The sequence below is a fragment of the Cydia amplana genome, chromosome 23 (assembly GCF_948474715.1).
Source record: "Cydia amplana chromosome 23, ilCydAmpl1.1, whole genome shotgun sequence".
Lineage (NCBI taxonomy): Eukaryota > Metazoa > Arthropoda > Insecta > Lepidoptera > Tortricidae > Cydia > Cydia amplana.
Window position 1 is genome coordinate 860,095 of NC_086091.1, and position 20,345 is coordinate 880,439.

General features: G+C 36.4%; 1 protein-coding gene across 2 annotated transcripts in view; it reads right to left on the minus strand.

The window, feature by feature from the left end:
• Nucleotides 1–1,245: 1,245 nt before the first annotated feature.
• Nucleotides 1,246–20,345, minus strand: part of LOC134658784 (thyroid receptor-interacting protein 11-like) — a 67,661-nt gene continuing 48,561 nt past the window's right edge. For both annotated transcript variants that reach the window (XM_063514426.1, XM_063514427.1), the window contains 8 exons: nt 10,666–13,806; nt 10,068–10,252; nt 9,400–9,563; nt 8,630–8,833; nt 4,385–4,526; nt 3,458–3,581; nt 2,468–2,555; nt 1,246–1,493 (listed from right to left, as the gene is read on the minus strand). In XM_063514426.1, coding sequence (XP_063370496.1) covers nt 1,279–1,493; nt 2,468–2,555; nt 3,458–3,581; nt 4,385–4,526; nt 8,630–8,833; nt 9,400–9,563; nt 10,068–10,252; nt 10,666–13,806 — 4,263 coding nt within the window. In that variant the 3' untranslated portion in view covers nt 1,246–1,278. The remainder of the gene's footprint in view (nt 1,494–2,467; nt 2,556–3,457; nt 3,582–4,384; nt 4,527–8,629; nt 8,834–9,399; nt 9,564–10,067; nt 10,253–10,665; nt 13,807–20,345) is intronic.

The following is a 20,345-nucleotide window of genomic DNA, read 5'->3' on the forward strand; positions in this document are numbered from 1 at the left end:
ATCAAGTTATTTTAAGAAATATTTTGATTTGATATATAAATAATAAACAAAAACTTGTGTGTTGTGGTGGAATTGGTTTTCTTTAGTGTATGATATCTATTTCGGTTTATGATTTACATTACATATCCGTCAAAACGTGTTTCAAAATGGCGCCTTCTATATTTTTAGGCTGGTTCACTTATGTGCCCATACTAGTTGAGACTCGGTGGATATCTGTGAGGTGTTTCCCACGTTGTCTATGTTTTGGTAGAGTTGCCAGTTGTTTTTAATATTTGATTAACTTTGTACAGAAGACTAACTTAATGCCATGAGGCATTCTCTACCAGTCACGATTATAGACAAAGTTTGATATTTTAATAATACTTTGAGGGAATCTGAGTTATAAATATTTACATATCCTTCAAAACGTGTTTCAAAATGGCGCCCTCTGTATTCCTCGTCTGGTTAACTCCCGTGTCCATACTGATTGAGACTCTATGGATATCTGCGAGGTAGTCTCCACGTTGTCTATGTTTTTAAGACTGGGTAGCTTTTTTATAATAACTTTATTGTATTTACCTACATATCCTTCAAAACGTGTTTCAAAATGGCGCCCTCTGTATTCCTCGTCTGATTAACTCCCGTGTCCATACTGGTTGAGACTCTATGGTCGGACTCTATGGATATCTGCGAGGTGGTCTCCACGTTGTCTATGTTCATAAGAGTGTGTAGCTTTTCTGTAATAACTATTGTATTTACCTACATATCTTTTAAAACGTGTTTCAAAATGGCGCCCTCTGTATTCCTCGTCTGGTTAACTCCCGTGTCCATACTGGTTGAGACTCTATGGTCGGACTCTATGGATATCTGCGAGGTGGTCTCCACGTTGTCTATGTTTTTAAGACCGGGTAGCTTTTCTGTAATAACTGTTGTATTTACCTACATATCCTTCAAAACGTGTTTCAAAATGGCGCCCTCTGTATTTCTCGTCTGGTTAACTCCTGTGTCCATACTGGTTGAGACTCTATGGTCGGACTCTATGGATATCTGTGAGGTGGTCTCCACGTTGTCTATATTTTTAAGAGTGGGTAGCTTTTCTGTAATAACTGTTGTATTTACCTACATATCCTTCAAGACGTGTTTCAAAATGGCGCCCTCTGTATTCCTCGTCTGGTTAACTCCCGTGTCCATACTGGTTGAGACTCTATGGTCGGACTCTATAGATATCTGTGAGGTGGTCTCCACGTTGTCTATATTTTTAAGAGTGGGTAGCTTTTCTGTAATAACTGTTGTATTTACCTACATATCCTTCAAGACGTGTTTCAAAATGGCGCCCTCTGTATTTCTCGTCTGGTTAACTCCCGTGTCCATACTGGTTGAGACTCTATGGTCGGACTCTATGGATATCTGCGAGGTGGTCTCCAGGTTGTCTATGTTTTGGAAAAGGAGGTTGTTGGAGCCGGTGGAAGGGTTGCGCTTGTGGCCTAGGACTTCTGAAGGGATGGGGGATGGGCCTGAAAAAAAGATGATTAGTATAAAAATATGTTAAAATATAAAATGCAATTAATATATAGGTAGTTACATACATACATACATACATACACACATACATATAATCACGCCTATTTCCCGGAGGGGTAGGCAGAGACCACGGATTTCCACTATTACAATACAATGTAAACTCTATACAGCGTCACTCGATATAACGTTTCATTTTTGCCTCTAGTTGGTTTACTTAAATATTAATTTCTCTCTATTTAGCGAAACCTCTCTATAACGTCAAAAAGTGTCCGGTCCCTTGATTGTCGCTATATAGTTTAGTATGCTTTGTTTATTTCCAGGACTTAACATAGTTTATACCTTCGTGTTGTATTTTTATACTAATTTTAGTTTTTATTGTATTTTTAAGTTTTAAGGAGTTTACACTGTATTTATAAATTTTATAATATATGTATTTTTATTTTATGATATAGTTACAATATTTTAAAAAGCCCGAATAATACTGAAAAGCTCATTTTACGATTAGATCTCAAAATTATAACTGTATAAGAATATAATAAAATATATAATAGTGTATACAAGTCGAATTAATAAAATTAAAACTATTGCGTTGCGCAAGCAGTTTTAATCCCTATTTTACTCCTACAAATGACTAATGAGATCCATCCAATGGGACCTCATAAGTTGTAACGCGAAATGGTAGTAGTTTTGTACTTATCGTGAAAAAAACCAGCCAAGTGCGAGTCGGACTCGCGTTCCAAGGGTTCCGTACAATACGTCCGACTCACGCTTGACCGCACATTTCTTATAGGTTTTCCTGTCATAAAGAACTATTTTGTGTATATTTTTCAAACATTTTAACACAGTAGTTTCGGACATAAGGGGGGGGGGGGGGGGGAATGGTTCGGACAGACAGACAGACGCACGAGTGATCCTATACGGGTTCCGTTTTTTTCCTTTTGAGGTACGGTACCCACTAAGTACATACCTATAGTAGAGTTTTTCCTGGAGCTAGGCGTATTACTCCTGGTGAGACCCAACATACTTGGTAATGGCGCTCGGGGCTTGCTCTCGTCCTGAAATTGAATTACAACGTTAAAATAAATATTATAATACGGTTAGCTTACATTCGATTTTTTAAAGGACACGGAATTTTGAATCTGGAGTAAATTAGTAATTATTTTCTAGGTATTAGCTAGTTTCTTCCAACAGAGCGGCAGCTGACTTTCACGAGGTTCATAATAATCATAATACATCTCCATAAACCATTATGTTCTGTGAGATGATGCAGTATGAAGTTCTGTGAGGCGATGGATAAGCGTGAATCTTTTGTCTTGTATTAGTTTTTCTTTCTCGCATTTGTTCTGTTTGTCCTTTCTATATTTATTTATTTACATAAGGAGATCCAACAGCTAACTAAATGACAATGGAATCTTAAATAAATATATAGAGCCAATTACAGGAACTCACAAATAGATATGTAATAAAAACATATACTTATGTAACACGCATCACATACACACACACACACATTGCATACATGAAAGAGATAAGACTCAATCCAAAACTAAATAGAACTAACAACATTCACTTACATAGGCCAAACCTACTACCGGTGACAGGACACTAATATTGTAAAAACTAAGAACAAAATAAGGATTGGATACTACATATACAAAGCACTCGCTTACGAGATAAATACAAAAAGCCTAATTGAAACACAATTCCGTCAATTCCGTCAATATAGACTGTATCATGTACCTTGTTTGTATAAATACTGTCTACTACAAATTTCACAGTGTATTAGTCCGTTATAATGCTGTGTAAATTTTATGAATCAATAAAATAAAAATAAATTATGAGCCGAAAAAGAAATCTTGTCGTGGCCTGGGATTATATATTTAGCTAGATGTTAAATTGGAACACATAACAAAAGAAGATTTATTTATTTTATAATGTAATATTAGATTGAGGTTACCTGTAGGAATTTGACGAATTCGGCAGCGAGGCTGTCCGCAGGGGGTGCCTTTTCTAGGCCTAGCTTTCGGCATTCTTGCTGGTTGAAGTCTAGCACCGTCGACAGCACACGCAGTATTTGAGTCCTGAAGAAAAAAAGGTAAATAAAATACTAAGTATTAGTGTTTTTTACAAGCTTTTATTTAACTTGCAACGTACCTATGTATATTTGTACGGGTCAAATCTTGCAAGTTAAATTTAACCCACTTCCCGACTTCCAATGAAGCTGAAAATTTGCATATTTGAAGGTAAAATACTAAGTACTAGTGTCTTTTAATAGATTGCATAAACTCGAATCCTGAGCATATAATACAAAACTTGACACATGTTTCGCCTCTACTGATACTGTTGGCTGGAGTGTGCCCAGTACTTCTTTATTAAATGCCGAACGGGAACCAGGAATTCGCGGGTTTTCCCATACAAAACGCGGGTCTAGCTAGACTGGTCATTTTGACTGACTATTAAGAACTTTCGTAAAGTAACGCCTGAATACTATAAACTTGTAAAATTGTAATTTATATTTAGTCTTTTTCTGAGTGTTAACTTAAGGTTTAAATGAATATAATACTTAATGCATCCTGTGATTGCCTTTAAGTAGGAGGTCCGTAATAAATGTGCACTCTTAGTATGTTACTTATAGTATGTAAATTGTATCTTCTGTTGGTGATCCTAATAAACAATAGTACATTACATACCTAGGGAGGTGAATTCGTGAATGCTCCAGATAACAGGTGTTTGTGATAAATAAGCGATCTGGGGCTTTACGAATTACCGCCCGTGGTTTGTCTAAAGTTTTACGTCTTGCCTTGGCCAGGAAGTGAGATTTTCTCCTCGCGTGACGTAAACTATTTTATGTTTTAAAAAGGGTGACGTAAATAAATAAACTTACTTGTTAGTATTGTTCCCCGCAGTAAGCACGAAGTTCAGCACAAGGTTCTTGACTAAGTTCTTGTCCACTTTGTCTTGCTGATTGGATATAGCTTTATAGTATCTCTCTTCGGCTGCCCCTACTGATGTTTGCAGGGTTTTTACTGTTGACACGATAAACAGGATATTAATAGGATTGTGTGATACTAATAAAAAAAAGACCTATTGTTTAACCACATTTAATGCCAATAAAGAATTTTACTTTACTTTTTCAAAACCAAGAAACACAAAATCCGTATAACCTGAATCAAAATTCTTTTCGATTTGGCACATCGATACACATATGACCAGTCGGTCGCGCGTATATTTTACTCCACTCCTTCAATTTCTTACGATATAGAAAGCAAGACAACGAAAATAATTTTGGGTTACCATTTTAATTAATAAAAAAATCACTTATACTTAATAATAATTTAAAATATGGTAATAATATTTCATACGCAAAATCCTGTGCGCTTCTAAGACAAAACTAATTTTGGACACAATTAAACTTAAATGAGATTCTTCGTGATTGAATCTCTCGTCTCAACATACATTTATATAAGATAGTTTTGCCAAAAACGCCATTGCATGTACCTACTCTTCTCTTACTCAAAATCCTTTAAAAAACACACGTAAACATATTCTAATATAAGTAACACAAATATCTAAAATACTGTAAAATACATTCAACATACGACAACATTCCTGACTAGAATATAACAACTACACAATTTCAATTCAATCAAAAAATTAACAATAAAATCAATTTCAAAATAAAATAATAAATAATAAACATGTCTACTCTTACCAAGCTCTTCATTCCCGTCTCGTCGACAGGCTAGCACGATCTCAAAGTATTATTCAGTGACTGGGAAGGGAACGGACGGACACCCGTGCACTGCACCATGCTATGTCATTGGACTGTTATATGCGTTTCTAAATGACTTCATGTTTTTTCTGTAAAATTGTATTTGCCCATATTTGGTCCACCTCTCGAATTATCATTGCGTATTGTCTCATGTAAAAAAAAAAAAAAAAAAAAAAAAAAAAAAAAAAAAAAACCATCAAAATATGACGTTTATAGTGTCGCCACTGCCACTGCCAAGTTAGCTTAAACAAAACTATTCGAACCATCGTCAACACTATTAGCTAATTACGTAAACCTTATTGCAAAGACGTAAGGTTCACGTTGCTAGTTAATACATCAATTCGATCAAGTCTGGACGCAGGTCCGTTGAACACACACGGAGGTGTGGTGTCCGCCGCCCCCCATTTTTCCAAATCCACCAGTACCTGAAGTAATACTCAGGGACAATGCAGCATCTTCTACGGCATCCTTCTAGGTACTTCTAGACGACATAACGTAGCAAAAGAACGGGCTCATTTCGGAATAGGGACAAGTCACAATTTTATTAAAAAAAATACCATCCTTTTAACAATGGCAATATTTTTTTGAATTTTTGAAGTACTTGTCACCATTTCAAAATATCAGCCATTCAGCGTTGGAAACATTTGATAACAACAATTCTAAACTTCTGAAGAAGGGTCATTATTGTCATTAATTACCTAAGGACCACTTGCACCACTAACCCGAGGTTTAAAGCTCTTAAACCGTTAACCGAACGTCAAATTGTACTGGTAACCATGGTAACTCCAGGTTTAACCGGTTAGTGGAATGGTACAAGTGGCAATTATTGAATGTATTTTCTTTGTCGTTTTAAATCCTAATACAAATGGTTCCAAGACTGAAAAACAAAAAACACGACATATAATGTGTGCTAAAAGCCAAAATAACAATGTGCAATATGAAAATTTGAAAGCAACATTTATGTCAAATATACTTCTGAAATCTCAAAATCGAGCCATGAAGTAAAAAAATTAATAATTTAGGATTATTATTCTAATGTAATACGTTTTCTTTTTTCTCTATAATATTTAAAGTAATACATTAACACAGCATACAAATAAATTTAAGGTTCTAAAAACTAGGTTTTAAAAACGCATGTAAAATTCATGGCTCGATTTTACAATAATACTTAAGCAAAAAAAAAAAACGGACGTCACGACGAAAAGCCATTATCCTCGATCAAATCCCATGCGGTAATCTGAGTAGAACGCAACCGCGCGCCGCTGCCTGTTAACCTGACACATGTCAGAATGACAGCTGTCAAAGTGACAAGTGACAGCGGCGCCGGCGCGTCGTGATCAAGCCTCACAGTTACCAAATGAGATTAGGCCGAAGATGGCGAAGCTTGCTGTTGGTTTGGTGGTGATTTCGTTTCCAATATATTTATTACTAAATCTACTTTATAATCATAACCTCTAGCGGCCCAGAGGCATATAAAAAGGTATTTTGTTCCATTCTATTTTGATTCTTTATTTTGACAAAACAAGTTTCATTTGTCTTGACAATTTTTAATTTATGGGCGGGTAGAAATTATACTTAGTTGTATCTAAATTGAGGGATTTTCGTTTTATTGCGGACTCAAGGGAAAACATAATGAACCTAAACCTTAAGTTGACATACTTTGTTAATAAGCAAAATCTATTTATTTAATTCAGAAAGCTAAATTATAGTGCGACATAAAATAGTAGAACTTAAATAAAATGGAACTCAAAAATTGCATAGTAAATTGTTGCCATGTTACGTCAAAAATGTGACAATTACGTAGGAAGTGGCGCCCTCAACAATTTTCTACAATTTCTTGTCGGTCTATACTGACAACTTAAAGAAGATAGATAAAGCACCAAAAAAGAAGCCACGCTCTTGACTATCTATAATTTTACACATCTAAGTGCACAGTGGCATTAAACAATCAAAACTGAAACTGTGAGTTTCTATAATAATAATAAAGCTTAGCGTAAAAGTAACACTGCACACTAACATTCAAAGACACACTGCAAAACGAATTCAAAGCGCCTGTCAATGTAAAGTAGCAAACACTGTTAAAAAGTGGAAATAATCAAAACGAAAAAAGTGCATTTCCAAAAAAAAATTGTGCATAGAGACCCTAAATTACTATATTGCACAAATGCATACGTATCTGAAAATTTATCTAGTTAGACAATCCGTACCTATTGAGACATTATTGGGTCGAATTATTGAGCCCATATAACCATATAAACAAACCTGTTTTGACGAGTAAAATTTTTGGGGGCAATCGGCATAAGTGATCAATTTTTTGATTGCCAAAAGTTGACGTTTAATAATTCTGTTACCAAAAAGCATATACCATTTAGTTTGGTTGTCAAATTCAGGGCCACGATTTATAGACTATACCTCTTCTACTATCAACTAGTGTCTCAGTGAGCTGTAGGTACTAGGTACACGTCGCACACCCCCATAGCTCGGCCATTTAAAAAAAAATCATAAACCGAATTATTAAAAAAAACTATAGGTACTTTCGAACCTATTCGCAAAATTTCACGATAATCGGTTAAGAAATGTGACCTGTAGAGGCGAATAGCCGGATATTCGAAAAATACGAAAGCATTTTTGCCCAAGCTGAAACTTCGCTTTGCTCGGTCATTAATTTTTTGCTTTAAAGTTTGAAACTTTACACAGACAGGCACAGGACTTGCACACAAGCACGGTAAACTTACGTGTGTCAATGTCGCAGTGTCGTCACCCCACCTCATACCAGACGGCACTCTGGGGTTAGCCACCCAGAATTACCAGCTGATATTTGGTCGGGTGACGAATCTAACTGATGGGTATTGGATCTAAATGGTCTACAAAAATTTGCAGGTTAGAATTTGGTGAGTTTTCATTGGGAGCTTTAATGTCTAAGATAAGTGATTTTGACTTATTTACAGTTTTAGTAGTAGTTGCTATAACTGTTCCAAATTTAGGCTATCTACGTGAACGTGGCTGAGACATTTTATCGGAAATTACCAGATTTTCCTTTTAGAAAAAAAAAACTACTTACTTAATATCTTTTCGGAACATTCCTTGTGAAAAAGTAATACAAATCCAAACGTGGGTGAATTAGAAAAGTAGAAAATGTGATAATACAACAAAAATGACCGTGTGAAAAAAAATAGAATTAAAATGTTTTGACAGTGAAACTCTCAATATCAACAACAAATCTACAACATTTCATACATCTATCTACAGTCTACACCAAGATTTCAAAATACACTACAAAAACCTACTTAGAACATAACCTAACAATAAATAACAACAAAATTCAAACTCTATACAATACCTGAACATGCACCATACCTTGTTCTTTCAAATCATTGATTTGCGCTGTTTTTGTTTCCAGTTGATCCCCAAGTCTTGTGGCGGCTTGGAGACCAGCTAGAGATTCTTGAAGTTTCACGTTGAGTTTTTCTATCTGATTCTGTAGACCGCCATTTTCTTTTTTCAGATCCTCCATTTTGTTTCTTATTTTTTCGGTGGCGGCGTGGATGTCGCGTTCCTTGTCTGAAACAGAAATAAAATCTTTGTAAATTTTTATTTTCGGTACAAGCTTTTACAGTCGACTGCACTTTTCTTTGGACTGTCCGTCTACTACTCATGAAGCTGGCATGTTTTATGACAACATTGTCGAATCGTTGTCGGCGAATCGATAATCTGCTAAAAGTTTTTCGGAGAATCATTAGGTACCCCATTCTTATAGCTATCCCCTGAACTACGGATATGATGGTCGTTCTTGTCTACGTGACAGCGTGATAAAACGGTGTTCGTCACTTTCTATACCGCGGTTTTAAAAAGTGACAGTTATTTTATCATGTGGATAAAGCCATCCATAATACGCCTGCTGATCTGATAATGGTGACTAAATTCCAACTCAACCGGGACCTGGTTCAAATAATTTTATCTAAAAAAACTATCAAACACTGTAAGTTAAATAAAATCTTTCAAAAAACTACCCTTGGGAGGTTACGTGGTCAAACTGGTCTGAACTTTCACGTGTTGCTTCTTAAGCAAATTAATCTGCAAAAGGTTCCTACTTATTGGTACCGAAAAATTTTCAACAGAACACTCACCTAATTGGAACTGTTCCAAGACAACTTGCAAGTTGGTGAGCGCAGCTTCACTCCGCCCTCTTGCATCGTCTGCTTCTCCAAGTCTGGCCTGGACATCCTCTCGTTGCTTTTCAAGCAGTTTGATTTGGTTACGCAGCGTTTCTACTTCTTGATTGGCTCGGATGCTGGAAATAAGTGACGGAAAGATTGAGATCCTGTTAAAAGCTCCACGGTATCGTGAACCATTATTCTGTACAAACTTAGATTTTTCTATAGTTTGCACGAAACGAATCTTCTTTCCCTTGGACATAAGATGCTTTGAGTTAACTTCATCGGGGTAACTTTTTGAATCGCTAATATCTAAACTAGAATTATATTCAAAATTACCCCGCTTTCGAAGTTACCCAGTGCAAATCATCATCAACATAAAATGCAGAGAAAAGAACATGAATTTTTACGTCATCATATATCTGGACTTTTGGAGAAACCGTCGCAAGGAATACATTCCACAACCAAAGAGTCCGCGTAAGGAAATTCCTCTAAAGTCTAATGGCGTTATTCATAAACGGCTGCTAACTTAATCAGTTGATGATCGTCGTTTGTCCCTATCTGTCGTTGACAAACGATGATCATCAGCTGATTAAATTAGCAGACGTTTATGAACGCCGTAAAGTATCAACTGGACTCACCTATTACTAGTATAAACCGTACTGCTCTGCTTAGCTCTTTCCTCAACATGTTGCAACCTCGCCTGACATTCCGTCAGTTTCTGTTCTGACGTCATCAGCTCCTGTGTATAGTTGTCTTCCATCTCCACGAGATGGTGACGTAGTCGCTCCAGTTCGCGAGTCGCGTTGTCATGTTGCTCAGACAGCTGAAAATCGCAACGTACTCTCATTATAATCGACTTCAAGATTTCGAAAAGTTCTTCATTAATGTATGTTCCCCAATTACTCGAATACGGTTGAGCCGGTTTGGAAAATGTATTTTTTAGTCTGAAAGGGTACTTGATATTTGACAATTGGTAAGTTAATGGGACCCATAATCACCAGGTGAAGTTATTTTCTGCATTCGAAGGAAGGTAGTAACTTGTGCATTTTACATTTACGGCGCGATGCTAGAAAAAATTAAGTCTGAATAATAATTGGGTAAGAAGCTACTCGTACTTTCTTTATAGCAACAGGAGTAATACTTTACCATAAATCTAAATAAATATAAAAACCAATAGTAACATTTTTAATTATAGCTTGACGGCGCCGATACTTTATTAAATGATAAAAATCTCACCTGTATCTTTTCTGCTGCCAATGTCTTTACATTCTCTAGCTGAATCTGAAGATTTTTCTCCAATCCGTCACATTTCTCTGTTAACATCCTCAAACTTTCATTCGCATTCACTAAATCAGTAGTATTCTTCTCAAACATACTACTATTCTGATTGAGACTCTTTATTATTTCATCCTTTTCTCTAAGAGTCATTCTCAAATTCTCGCAGGTTGGACAGGTTTCGTTATTTTGTATTAGCTGGTTCTTTTCTTCAATCAACTTTTTCATTTCAGTATTCTGCTCTAAAAGGACATGGTTTAGCCTTTGTATTTCGTTGTGGTACTGCAAACTTTCATTGTGTTTTAAAGTAACTAGATTTATTAGCTCTGCCTTTTCGGCTGTTGTGTTTTCTACTAAAGCTTTGTATTCGATACAAGCTTTTTCCATAAGGTCATGTTTTACTTTAATTTCATTTAATTCCTCCTGCTTAACAGTGATATTATTTTGTAGATCTACAACTTGGTTTTGTATGGCTTCCTTTTCTTTAAGTAATATGGCGTAATCATCAGCATTTGTTGTATGGTCGACATTTTTCAGTTTGTCACTTATTTCAACTATACTTTGACGTAGTTCTTTGATTTCCTTGTCTTTCTCATCAGCAAATGTTTTGAATTCAGAACGATTTCTTTCAACTTCTGCAATTGTATTGTTTAAAGCAGAAATTTCGTCCGTTTTATTTTTAAGCTCAACATTAAGCTCTATAAGCTGTTGGGTCAGAGACTCTTTTTCCAGTAAAATCGCCTCTTTACTTTGATTTGATTGCTGGTTAGTTTGATTTAATGCTTCAGTAACTTCTTCGAGAGTTTTTTGCAGTTTAATGATTTCATTGTTTTTAGACACCAAATTACTTTCTAATTCTGATATTTTATCATTTAAATAAATTACTTTAGAGTTATTTTCAGTGATAGTAGTATTTAGAGCATCGATAAGACCATCTTTTTCACTGACATTGCTTAGTACTTTTTCAAATTCTTGATTAAATTGTGTGATTTTACTGTCTGTAGATAACAACTCTGCTTCCAAGTGAACTTTCTGTTGAGTCAAATGTATATTTGCTTCTTTGAGTTTACCTATCTCCATAGTTAACATTTCTTGCGTTTTTATCTTTTCATTCAACTTTTCAATAGTTCCTTGAAGCACCTTTTCGTTATCAATTACGGCTTGTCTTGATTTCTTTAAATCGTCTATTTGAATAAGCAAGTGTCGCTCTTGCTGCCTAATGTGATCAATTGCCGTATTAAGTTGGCTAACACTTTCCTTTAATAGCGTATTTTCATCCTTTGCCATATCCAATTGCGCTTGAATTTGTGCTTTTTCTAATTTTATTTCTTCAACTTCTTTCAATACTGTGGTGATATTTTTGTGTTTTGTACTTGTTTCCAATACAATACTACTAGAAGCTCTAGCTTTTGGTTCTAAACTATCTTCAACAACCTCTGGTAACCTTCCATCATGTTCGTCTTTAGATTTGGACAAACTCTGTGTTTCATGTTTAATACTTTGCTTAAGATTGTCAATTTCTTGCGTAAGTAATACCTTGTCATTTTCTGCAATATGCACGTCTATTGACAATTGTTCGTTTTTAGCATTGGCAGCATTGAGCCGTTTTTTCAATTCATGAATTTCATGTGTGCAGTTTTTAACCATTTCTTCACTTGCAATATTGACTGTCTTTTCCAAGTCTTCCACATCCTTTGTTTTAGTTTTGAACATGTCTAGTTCACTAAGCATCAACGTGTATTTCTCTTTTAAGTCAGCTAAGCTTGTTTGCAACAAAACTTTTTCATGCTTAACTGCCTCTAGTTCTTTTTCTATTCGTTGTATTTTAGACTCGAAATCCTTATTTAAATTATTTGAATCTGCTAATTCTGTCTCTAGTTTTGCTAAATTATCTTCATGCGTTTCTATTATAGGTTCTAGTTTGGACGTATTCTTTAAGGCCGCAATTTCTGATATCAAAAAGTCATTATTCTTCTTCATTTCCTCCAATTCTCTCTCAGTGTGATGTAAGTCATTGGTTAAGAAGTCATTTTCCGTTGTTAAATCATCTATCTGTGTCTGCATATGGTCGATGTTTAGTTTCTTCTCAGACAGCTTATGGTTGAGTTTATCAATGTCCTTCTTAAAAGAATTCAGTGTTTTGAAAGCACTTTCTAATTTAAATACCACTATATTTTCGCCACTCGATGGCACTTCTCCGAGATAATCTACAGGAATATCAAAGTTCACGTATTTATTATAAAACTGCATTATCTTTTCAGTTTTAATTACTTTGTTATCAGATTGTGCGTCACTTTCCTTTTGAGCTAATCTATGTTTCACTTCATGCAACTCTCTTTTCAATGTTTCGATGACACTCTTAGCGTTATCATCAATATTGACTTCATCAACATGCTGGTGGTTGGAGTTTCTACTGTCTTTCAGATCATTCAGTTCCTTTAACAACTCTTCGTACCTATCTCTAGGCACAGTCTCAGACAGCTCAGAATGCTTAGTAACAAGTTCAACTTCGTGTTCTAATTTAGTTACCTGCTCCTGTAATTTAAATATTTCTTCATGTAACTCTTGATTCTCTTCCTGAAATTTCTCAGCATTTTCTCTTAAGAGATCATGTACCCTTTCTAAATTCATATATTTATGATGCAACGTATCGTAATCTGCCTTAGCCGTCTTCAAAGTTTCGAAATCTTTATCCTTCTCCGCTATTTTAGCTTGCAGAATTTTAATTTCATTTGCATATTCATCGTTGTTATATTTTAGATCTTCATGCTCTTGCCTAAGGACCTCAAAATTCTTTTGCAACTCTTTCTTTAAGCTTAACAGTCTCTCCATAGCTAGCTGATGTTGGGAATCTAAATCTTCCAGATTTGTCGTTAGGTTTTTGTTTTCTTCTCTTAGTTTCTCAAGTTCGTCGTCATTGTCTTGTCTCGGGTCTATATTGTACCGATCTTTTAAGGTGGATATTTCGTCTTGTAGTTCTTTGATTTGTGTTTTGTACACGTTTTCGATATCCGCGTCTGTTCGCACGGGCTGCGGCGGAGGGTCCCAGTACCAACTGGATTCTTCTTCTTTTTCTTTGACTCCATTTTTTCGGTTGAGTCTCTGTAAAGAAAGAAAGGAACAGTTATTTTATGTCATCAAGACAGCTCTGTTTATAGTCGCCATCAGATAATCCAGAGCGTATACCTTAATATCTTTTGCGAGTTTTAGTATAATCCAGATATTTGTGATAGTGACTAAACATTACAGTAACTAAACTACTGTAGTTTTTAATTTAGCCTAATTGGTAGTGATACTGTCTACCTACATAGTGATAGTCCTTAACCCAGGGGTTATCTCGGTAAGGACATTTGTGTGATGGGCACGATTATTTTTTCCTCAGTTATGTTGCTTATGTTTGAGTATAATACGAAAATAAGTGTAAAGGAGCAATAAAAATGGGTTACTAAGGATGGACATATCGCTATTCGTTGCTCCATAGTATGCCGAGTTGGAAAGCGTCGGCGTGGACCAAGGCTCGGAAAAACGCCCGTCATTTTGAACACAAATCATAATTTAGGATCCATTTACTAGTCGAAAATATTCGTTTACGGTCTACGGATGTCATTAGGGCATATTTAATCATTGACATTGGTATAAAGAAGTCTGTGTTGTACGGAACAGGGTAATATATGTTTTCTAAAAAATTGAGGCAGTGTACGAGAAGTTTGTAGGTGTGTGTTAAGTATGTTGGTGTGTGTGTAATGGGGTAATTTGACAAAATCTAAAAATTTACCCTCTGTAACGGACTCTTAAACGCTAAAAGTGGATACACTTTACTGCATAGGTACGGGCCCAGTATGTGGGCAGCGATAGCGGCAGATAAGGCCGATAACGTATCTAAATCCCGCGGCTAGGCAAACAGCGGCTAACCGGGGATCAGTGATGGCCATTTTGAAATGGTTTAGGCGGTTCACACACTGACACTTCGTGCCGCGCCGAACAGATACAGATTTATTGTTTTGGATAAAGCAAGTCAGTGCGGTAAGACAAGAGTCGTGAAATGTATGGGGCCCAATACATTCCACGGCTCTTCTCTTTCGGCACAGACTCTACAAAACACTTTTTATGTCATTCCGCAGTGAAAGACGAACACGAACCTACTGGGCCTTAAGAATTTCACTACCACAAATAAGCTTTACGTTACCTACTAACTTTCGGGTCCTACTAAGTAATTCTGTAGATTTTTTTATTATGTTAGGTTAGGTGAGCCTCAACTTTTGTTGTAAATACCTACATATAAATAAATAAATATTAGGGGACATCTTACACAGATCAACCTAGCCCCAAACTAAGCAACGCTTGTACTATGGGTGCTAGGCGACGATATACATACTTATATACATAGAAAACACCCATGACTCAGGAACAAATATTTGTGTTCACCACACAAATAAATGTCCTTACTGGGATTCGAACTCAGGAGCATCGGCTTCACAGGCAGGGTCACTAACAAGCCAGACCAGTCGACATAGCATATCGCTTGCGTTACATGCCCGTAACATGCGTATACCTTCGGCCTTTTACGAGAATTCCAAATTACCACGTGACAGCATGTGTGTCACCGAGTTTCCAATTGTTTAAGCCAACTTGGTATTTAACACACTCATTACTATGCAAGGAAGTTGAACTCTCCTTAGCAAGTGGTGCGTGAAATTCCAGCGATAAGCCTGCTTTCTGTGTGTTCATATATAAGTGACATAGATCCTAATATGTACGAGGGCTGTTTGATAAGTACCCGTTTTCCAAATGTATTAATATCACGGGCCGAAAATATGTATACAATCGTTTTAAGCCATTTTTCAGAGGTGGGAAAATTTAAAAAAAAACAGCATTATTTGTTTTTTTCTCATTTGACAGCGATTCAGTGAAAGCGTGAACTTAAAATTGTGAAAATGGAGAAAGAGCAGTATCGGTCTGTAATTAGATTCTTGTTTTTGGAAGGAAAAACATGTGATGAAATAAAAGTAAGAATGCAAGCGGTTTACCATGAATGTGCTCCTTCTATGACAACCGTCAGATACTGGTTTAACGAGTTTAAGCGGGGGAGAACAACCGTCTTTGATGAGGATCGCCCAGGCCGCCCAATTGAGGTGACTACAGACGATATGGTTAAGAAAATTGAAAATATCGTTTTAGCCGACCGCCGAATTGAACTTCGAGAAATCGTTGATGCTGTAAATGTTCCAATCGAGCGGGTACAAAACATATTAGAAGAAAAATTGGGTATGAAGACAGTATCGGCGAGGTGGGTGCCGCGTTTACTCACGGAGGAGCAAAAACGGAACCGACTGACTACTTCGGAGCAGTGTTTGGCCGTGTTCAAACGTAACCCGAAGGAGTTTCTGCGTCGTTTCGTGACCGTAGACGAAACGTGGGTCACCACTACCCCCCGGAAATGAAAGGGCAGTCGAAGCAGTGGATTTTACCGGGTGAACCTGCGCGAAAGATAGCAAAAATCGTTCCATCGGCTGGAAAGGTCATGGCGACCGTTTTTTGGGATTCGCAGGGTATTATACATATTGAGTTCTTAGAAAAGGGGAAAACGATAACAGGGCAGTACTATGCCAATTTATTGGATGAATTTGACGCTGGGTTGAAGGACAAACGACCCCATTTAAAAAATAAAAAAGTACTGTCTCATCACGACAACGCACCAGCTCATTCGTCTAGAGTTGTGATGGCTAAATTAACACAATTACGCTACGCCCTATTGCCTTACCCCCCGTATTCTCCAGATTTGACCCCATGCGATTTATTTTTGTTTCCCAACCTGAAAAAATGGCTCGGTGGTAAGCGATTTGGATCAAATGACGAAGTCATTGCCGCCACAGAGGCCTATTTTAATGACTTTCCGAAATCATACTTTTTGGATGGTTTATTGAAGCTTGAATATAGGTGGAACAAGTGTATAGAGTTAAAAGGAGACTATGAAGAAAAATAAATGCATATAAACAAAAACAACTGATTATTTTTTTCATAAACGGGTACTTATCAAACAGCCCTCGTAAAGGTGATTCGTTTGTTAGTTTGAACAGAACCTAAGTTTAACTATAGCACTCTAAGCTTAGGTACTTATTTCTCTACGGTTTAAGTTTAATAAATAATGATTCATACATTGAATATTCATGTGCATTATTCATTCAAATCTAGTGCCTATGCCAGTTCTTGGAATTAGTTGCCAAGCGGACCCCAGGCTCCCATGAGCCGTGGCAAAATGGGACACCGCGAGGAAGATGATAATGACATTGAATATTCATTTATTTCTCTAATTCTAAAATGTTTTATTCCTAATTTCTAATATTTAGTGGACACTTTTTAACCTTCAAAGAGACTTCAAAATTCTGTCTGTCTGTCTGTCTGTCACCTTAAACCGCTAAATCAATTTGGATGAACGGTTCGTTCCTTATCTCTTTTAGTAGTGAGTCTCAGCTGCTAGTAGTTTGATAAAAGAGCATGAAAATTACGACACTTCGTCTTTTCAAGAATAAGCAAAACTCCAGCTTTCTGTTAAGAAAGCCATTAGTCTTAGCTCTAAAGCCTAGGTTTAATGTCCAAGTCCCAAGATGAAATAGGAGCGCGTACACTCACAATGGCACGTAAAGTTACAGTAAAACGCAACAATGGCAGGAGTAATAGGCAAAACTAATTCTTATGACGATTCAGGCAATGGCCGGGGCAAACGTCATGCTTTCGTGGACTGATTTTTTAAAGATATTAAAGATGTTTACAGCATTTTCGGTCGTTTGTTGGAGAATCTATGATCAATGATGTAATATTGCCACCAAAATTGTAATACTGGAGGTGGAGGCCGATCTGCATGAACTTCGAGTCAACAGCAATTGTTGACTTGACGAGAAATCGCACAAAAGTGGCTGTCTTGTGTCGGAGGCAAAGTCTCATTTTGGGTCGCTGTGCCAACGGAGTAAGAAAGGGAGTATACTGCTTTGTATATCACTATAATCATTAAGATCTGAGTGTACAGAATAATAAGCAACTCATCAGTCATACTCAACAATATACCCAAATCGCTATGGGTTTCGATTTCTACAGGATCCCATCATAAAATCCTGATCTTATGACAACAGGAATTCGCAAGACAAAAGAAAGTATATGTGAGAGAGTTCCTCCATAAATGCTATAATAGGTATATATAGGTTTTATTACATATTTTTGTCGGACACTTTCTGCCATCTTTCTCCTGAGACGGACAGATAAATAACATACCTTTCTCTGTCCCTCTCAGCAAACGAAAAGGTACCTTTAATAAGTCCTTATTGACCGAGCGTTAGCGTAGGTCTCCGTTTCAGCTTGGGTAAAAATTCTTTCGTATATAGGTATTATAGGTACATACATGTCCGGATGTTTTCCTCTACAGGTCGCAATTCTCAACCGATTAATAAAATTTAGTAAGCAAGTTCTATGGTTAAATGTAAGTTCTATGATCGATTCAGTTTTAGGCAATGTTCCAAAATGGCGGAGCCAAACATTTATTCAGTTTTAAGTCATGCTCTCGTGAGCATACAGCTCTCAGAGCCACTAGTATTAGATTAATTCTGACCATAACCCTGTTTTATGGCAAGGTATTAGATTTCCAGAACCCATTGCCAATCGAATAGTAACGTAACACCAAACACAATACTTCATAAACAGTCTGAGGAACAAGGGAGTGAAGGGCATTGCCTAGTTCTTTAGGTTGTTGGCTTGAATAAGCCCTTGGTAAGGCTTAAGTCATTGACAGAAGATATATTAAAAAAAATATATGATAAAAGTACTCGTTTTCCTTGCTCCTGAGAGCGATTTCATTGTTTTTCATTACAAACTAAGAATCGTAATAGACTGCCGTTGAATTTTAAAGTATTTCAACCAGATGCCCTCACTGTATGACCACACACACATACACAAGCAGACAAACTGTTCAAACATGATACGTTATCTTTTATACGCGTTCCGTGTATGGAAGATTCAATATTAGTATTGTCACAGTTTTTATAAAAGCATTTGACCCTAGTTACGTGATATACATCAGATGCAGTGATAAATACAAATAATACAATGCATATGTCTGTTTCTCTATAACCAGTGTTAAAAAGATACTAATTAAAATGCTACAAATGCGTACATTATGGGCATAACATGATTTAACCAGTTAAAAATATTTTGGTGTAACTATCGCAATGTAATATAGAAATAAATTGTTGTTTACTGATATTTACAAGCAAACAAGCGGCCCGGCTGAAGAATTACGTTGCTAATCGAACTCAAGATTCGGTCAAACTACCGTCGAGCGATAAGTAAGTATAGGTATAATATACTTTATTGCACCACAAAAGACAAAAATCAATAACAGATTTACAATGTAAATAAAGGTAGCAACAGGCGGTCTTATCGTTGTGAGCGATCTCTTCCAGACGACAACCATAGAGTAGCAGGATATAAAGAACAGAAAGCTCTAGAAACAGTGCACGAATGATAATTAAGGTACCTAATTTCATTCGTAGCGGGGTGGAACGTGGCCAATATGGGGCATTATCTATGGAAAGGGACCTTATTGTCGATGGCGCTTACGCCGCACAGCGTCGCGCGGCATTGTATTTATATCGGAGCATCGTTAATAATGGCGTAAGCGCCATCGACAATAAGGTCCCTTTTCATAGATAACGTCACATATAATGAAGCACTATTACTTATTCTATGGTATAAAGATCAAGAATATTTGGCTCGTTGGGTGGATGACGTTCGAAGTATCGCGGGGCACTTTTGGATGAGACTATCACAGGACCGGGACAAGTGGCGTACTCGAGTGGGCGACCGAAGGCTAAAATGATGATGATGATGATAAGGATCAAAAGAATAGTTTTCCAAAGGTACAGTGTTTAAAACAAAGAAACTAAAAAAGCTTCTGTACTTAGCGTACTTAGTTACAACTAGTCAAACCTTGACCGTTTTCTGTTCAATTCTCAAATCTCCATAATCGACCGTTAACTTACGTAAACGCTAAACACATTGTCAACAATGTGACAAGTTAGGCCGTAAAACGATGCGTAAGCGACTGTAGCCTGTATAGTTATAGGGTAAAGTCTAAGATGGTGTGGTGGGTGTATAGGTCATGATAAGTGAGGGTTTTGATGTGTGATTTGCGTTTCGTTCGTGCTTAGTTGGGAGTTTTTGCGTCAAAAACTTGCAAGATTCTAAGCAATATGATTTTACCATTTAAACTTAGAAACTTTCTAAGATTATCATTATTAGAATATCAAATTTATTGAATAGTAGAAGTTATTTAAACTTAAGACTGTCTAATACTATGACTACTTTATAAAAAACCCTATCCCGGGAAGGGGAGTAAATAAGTATAGAACTCGGCGTAGGTACCTTTTTTAGACATAAAGCAACCAAACTAAAAGCATTACATCAAATCAAAAAAGCATGTTTTTGGAATTAAAAATAGTATCTTTACAAAGTATCGACGTAATTTATTTACTTCTAATTCCAAACAAACTGTTAATACAAAAGCATTAAAATTAAATATCTACAAAGTTACAAACTTCCCTTGCATGTAAATAAAATGTGTCCTATAGTCAAAATAAAAAGAAATTGTAGTA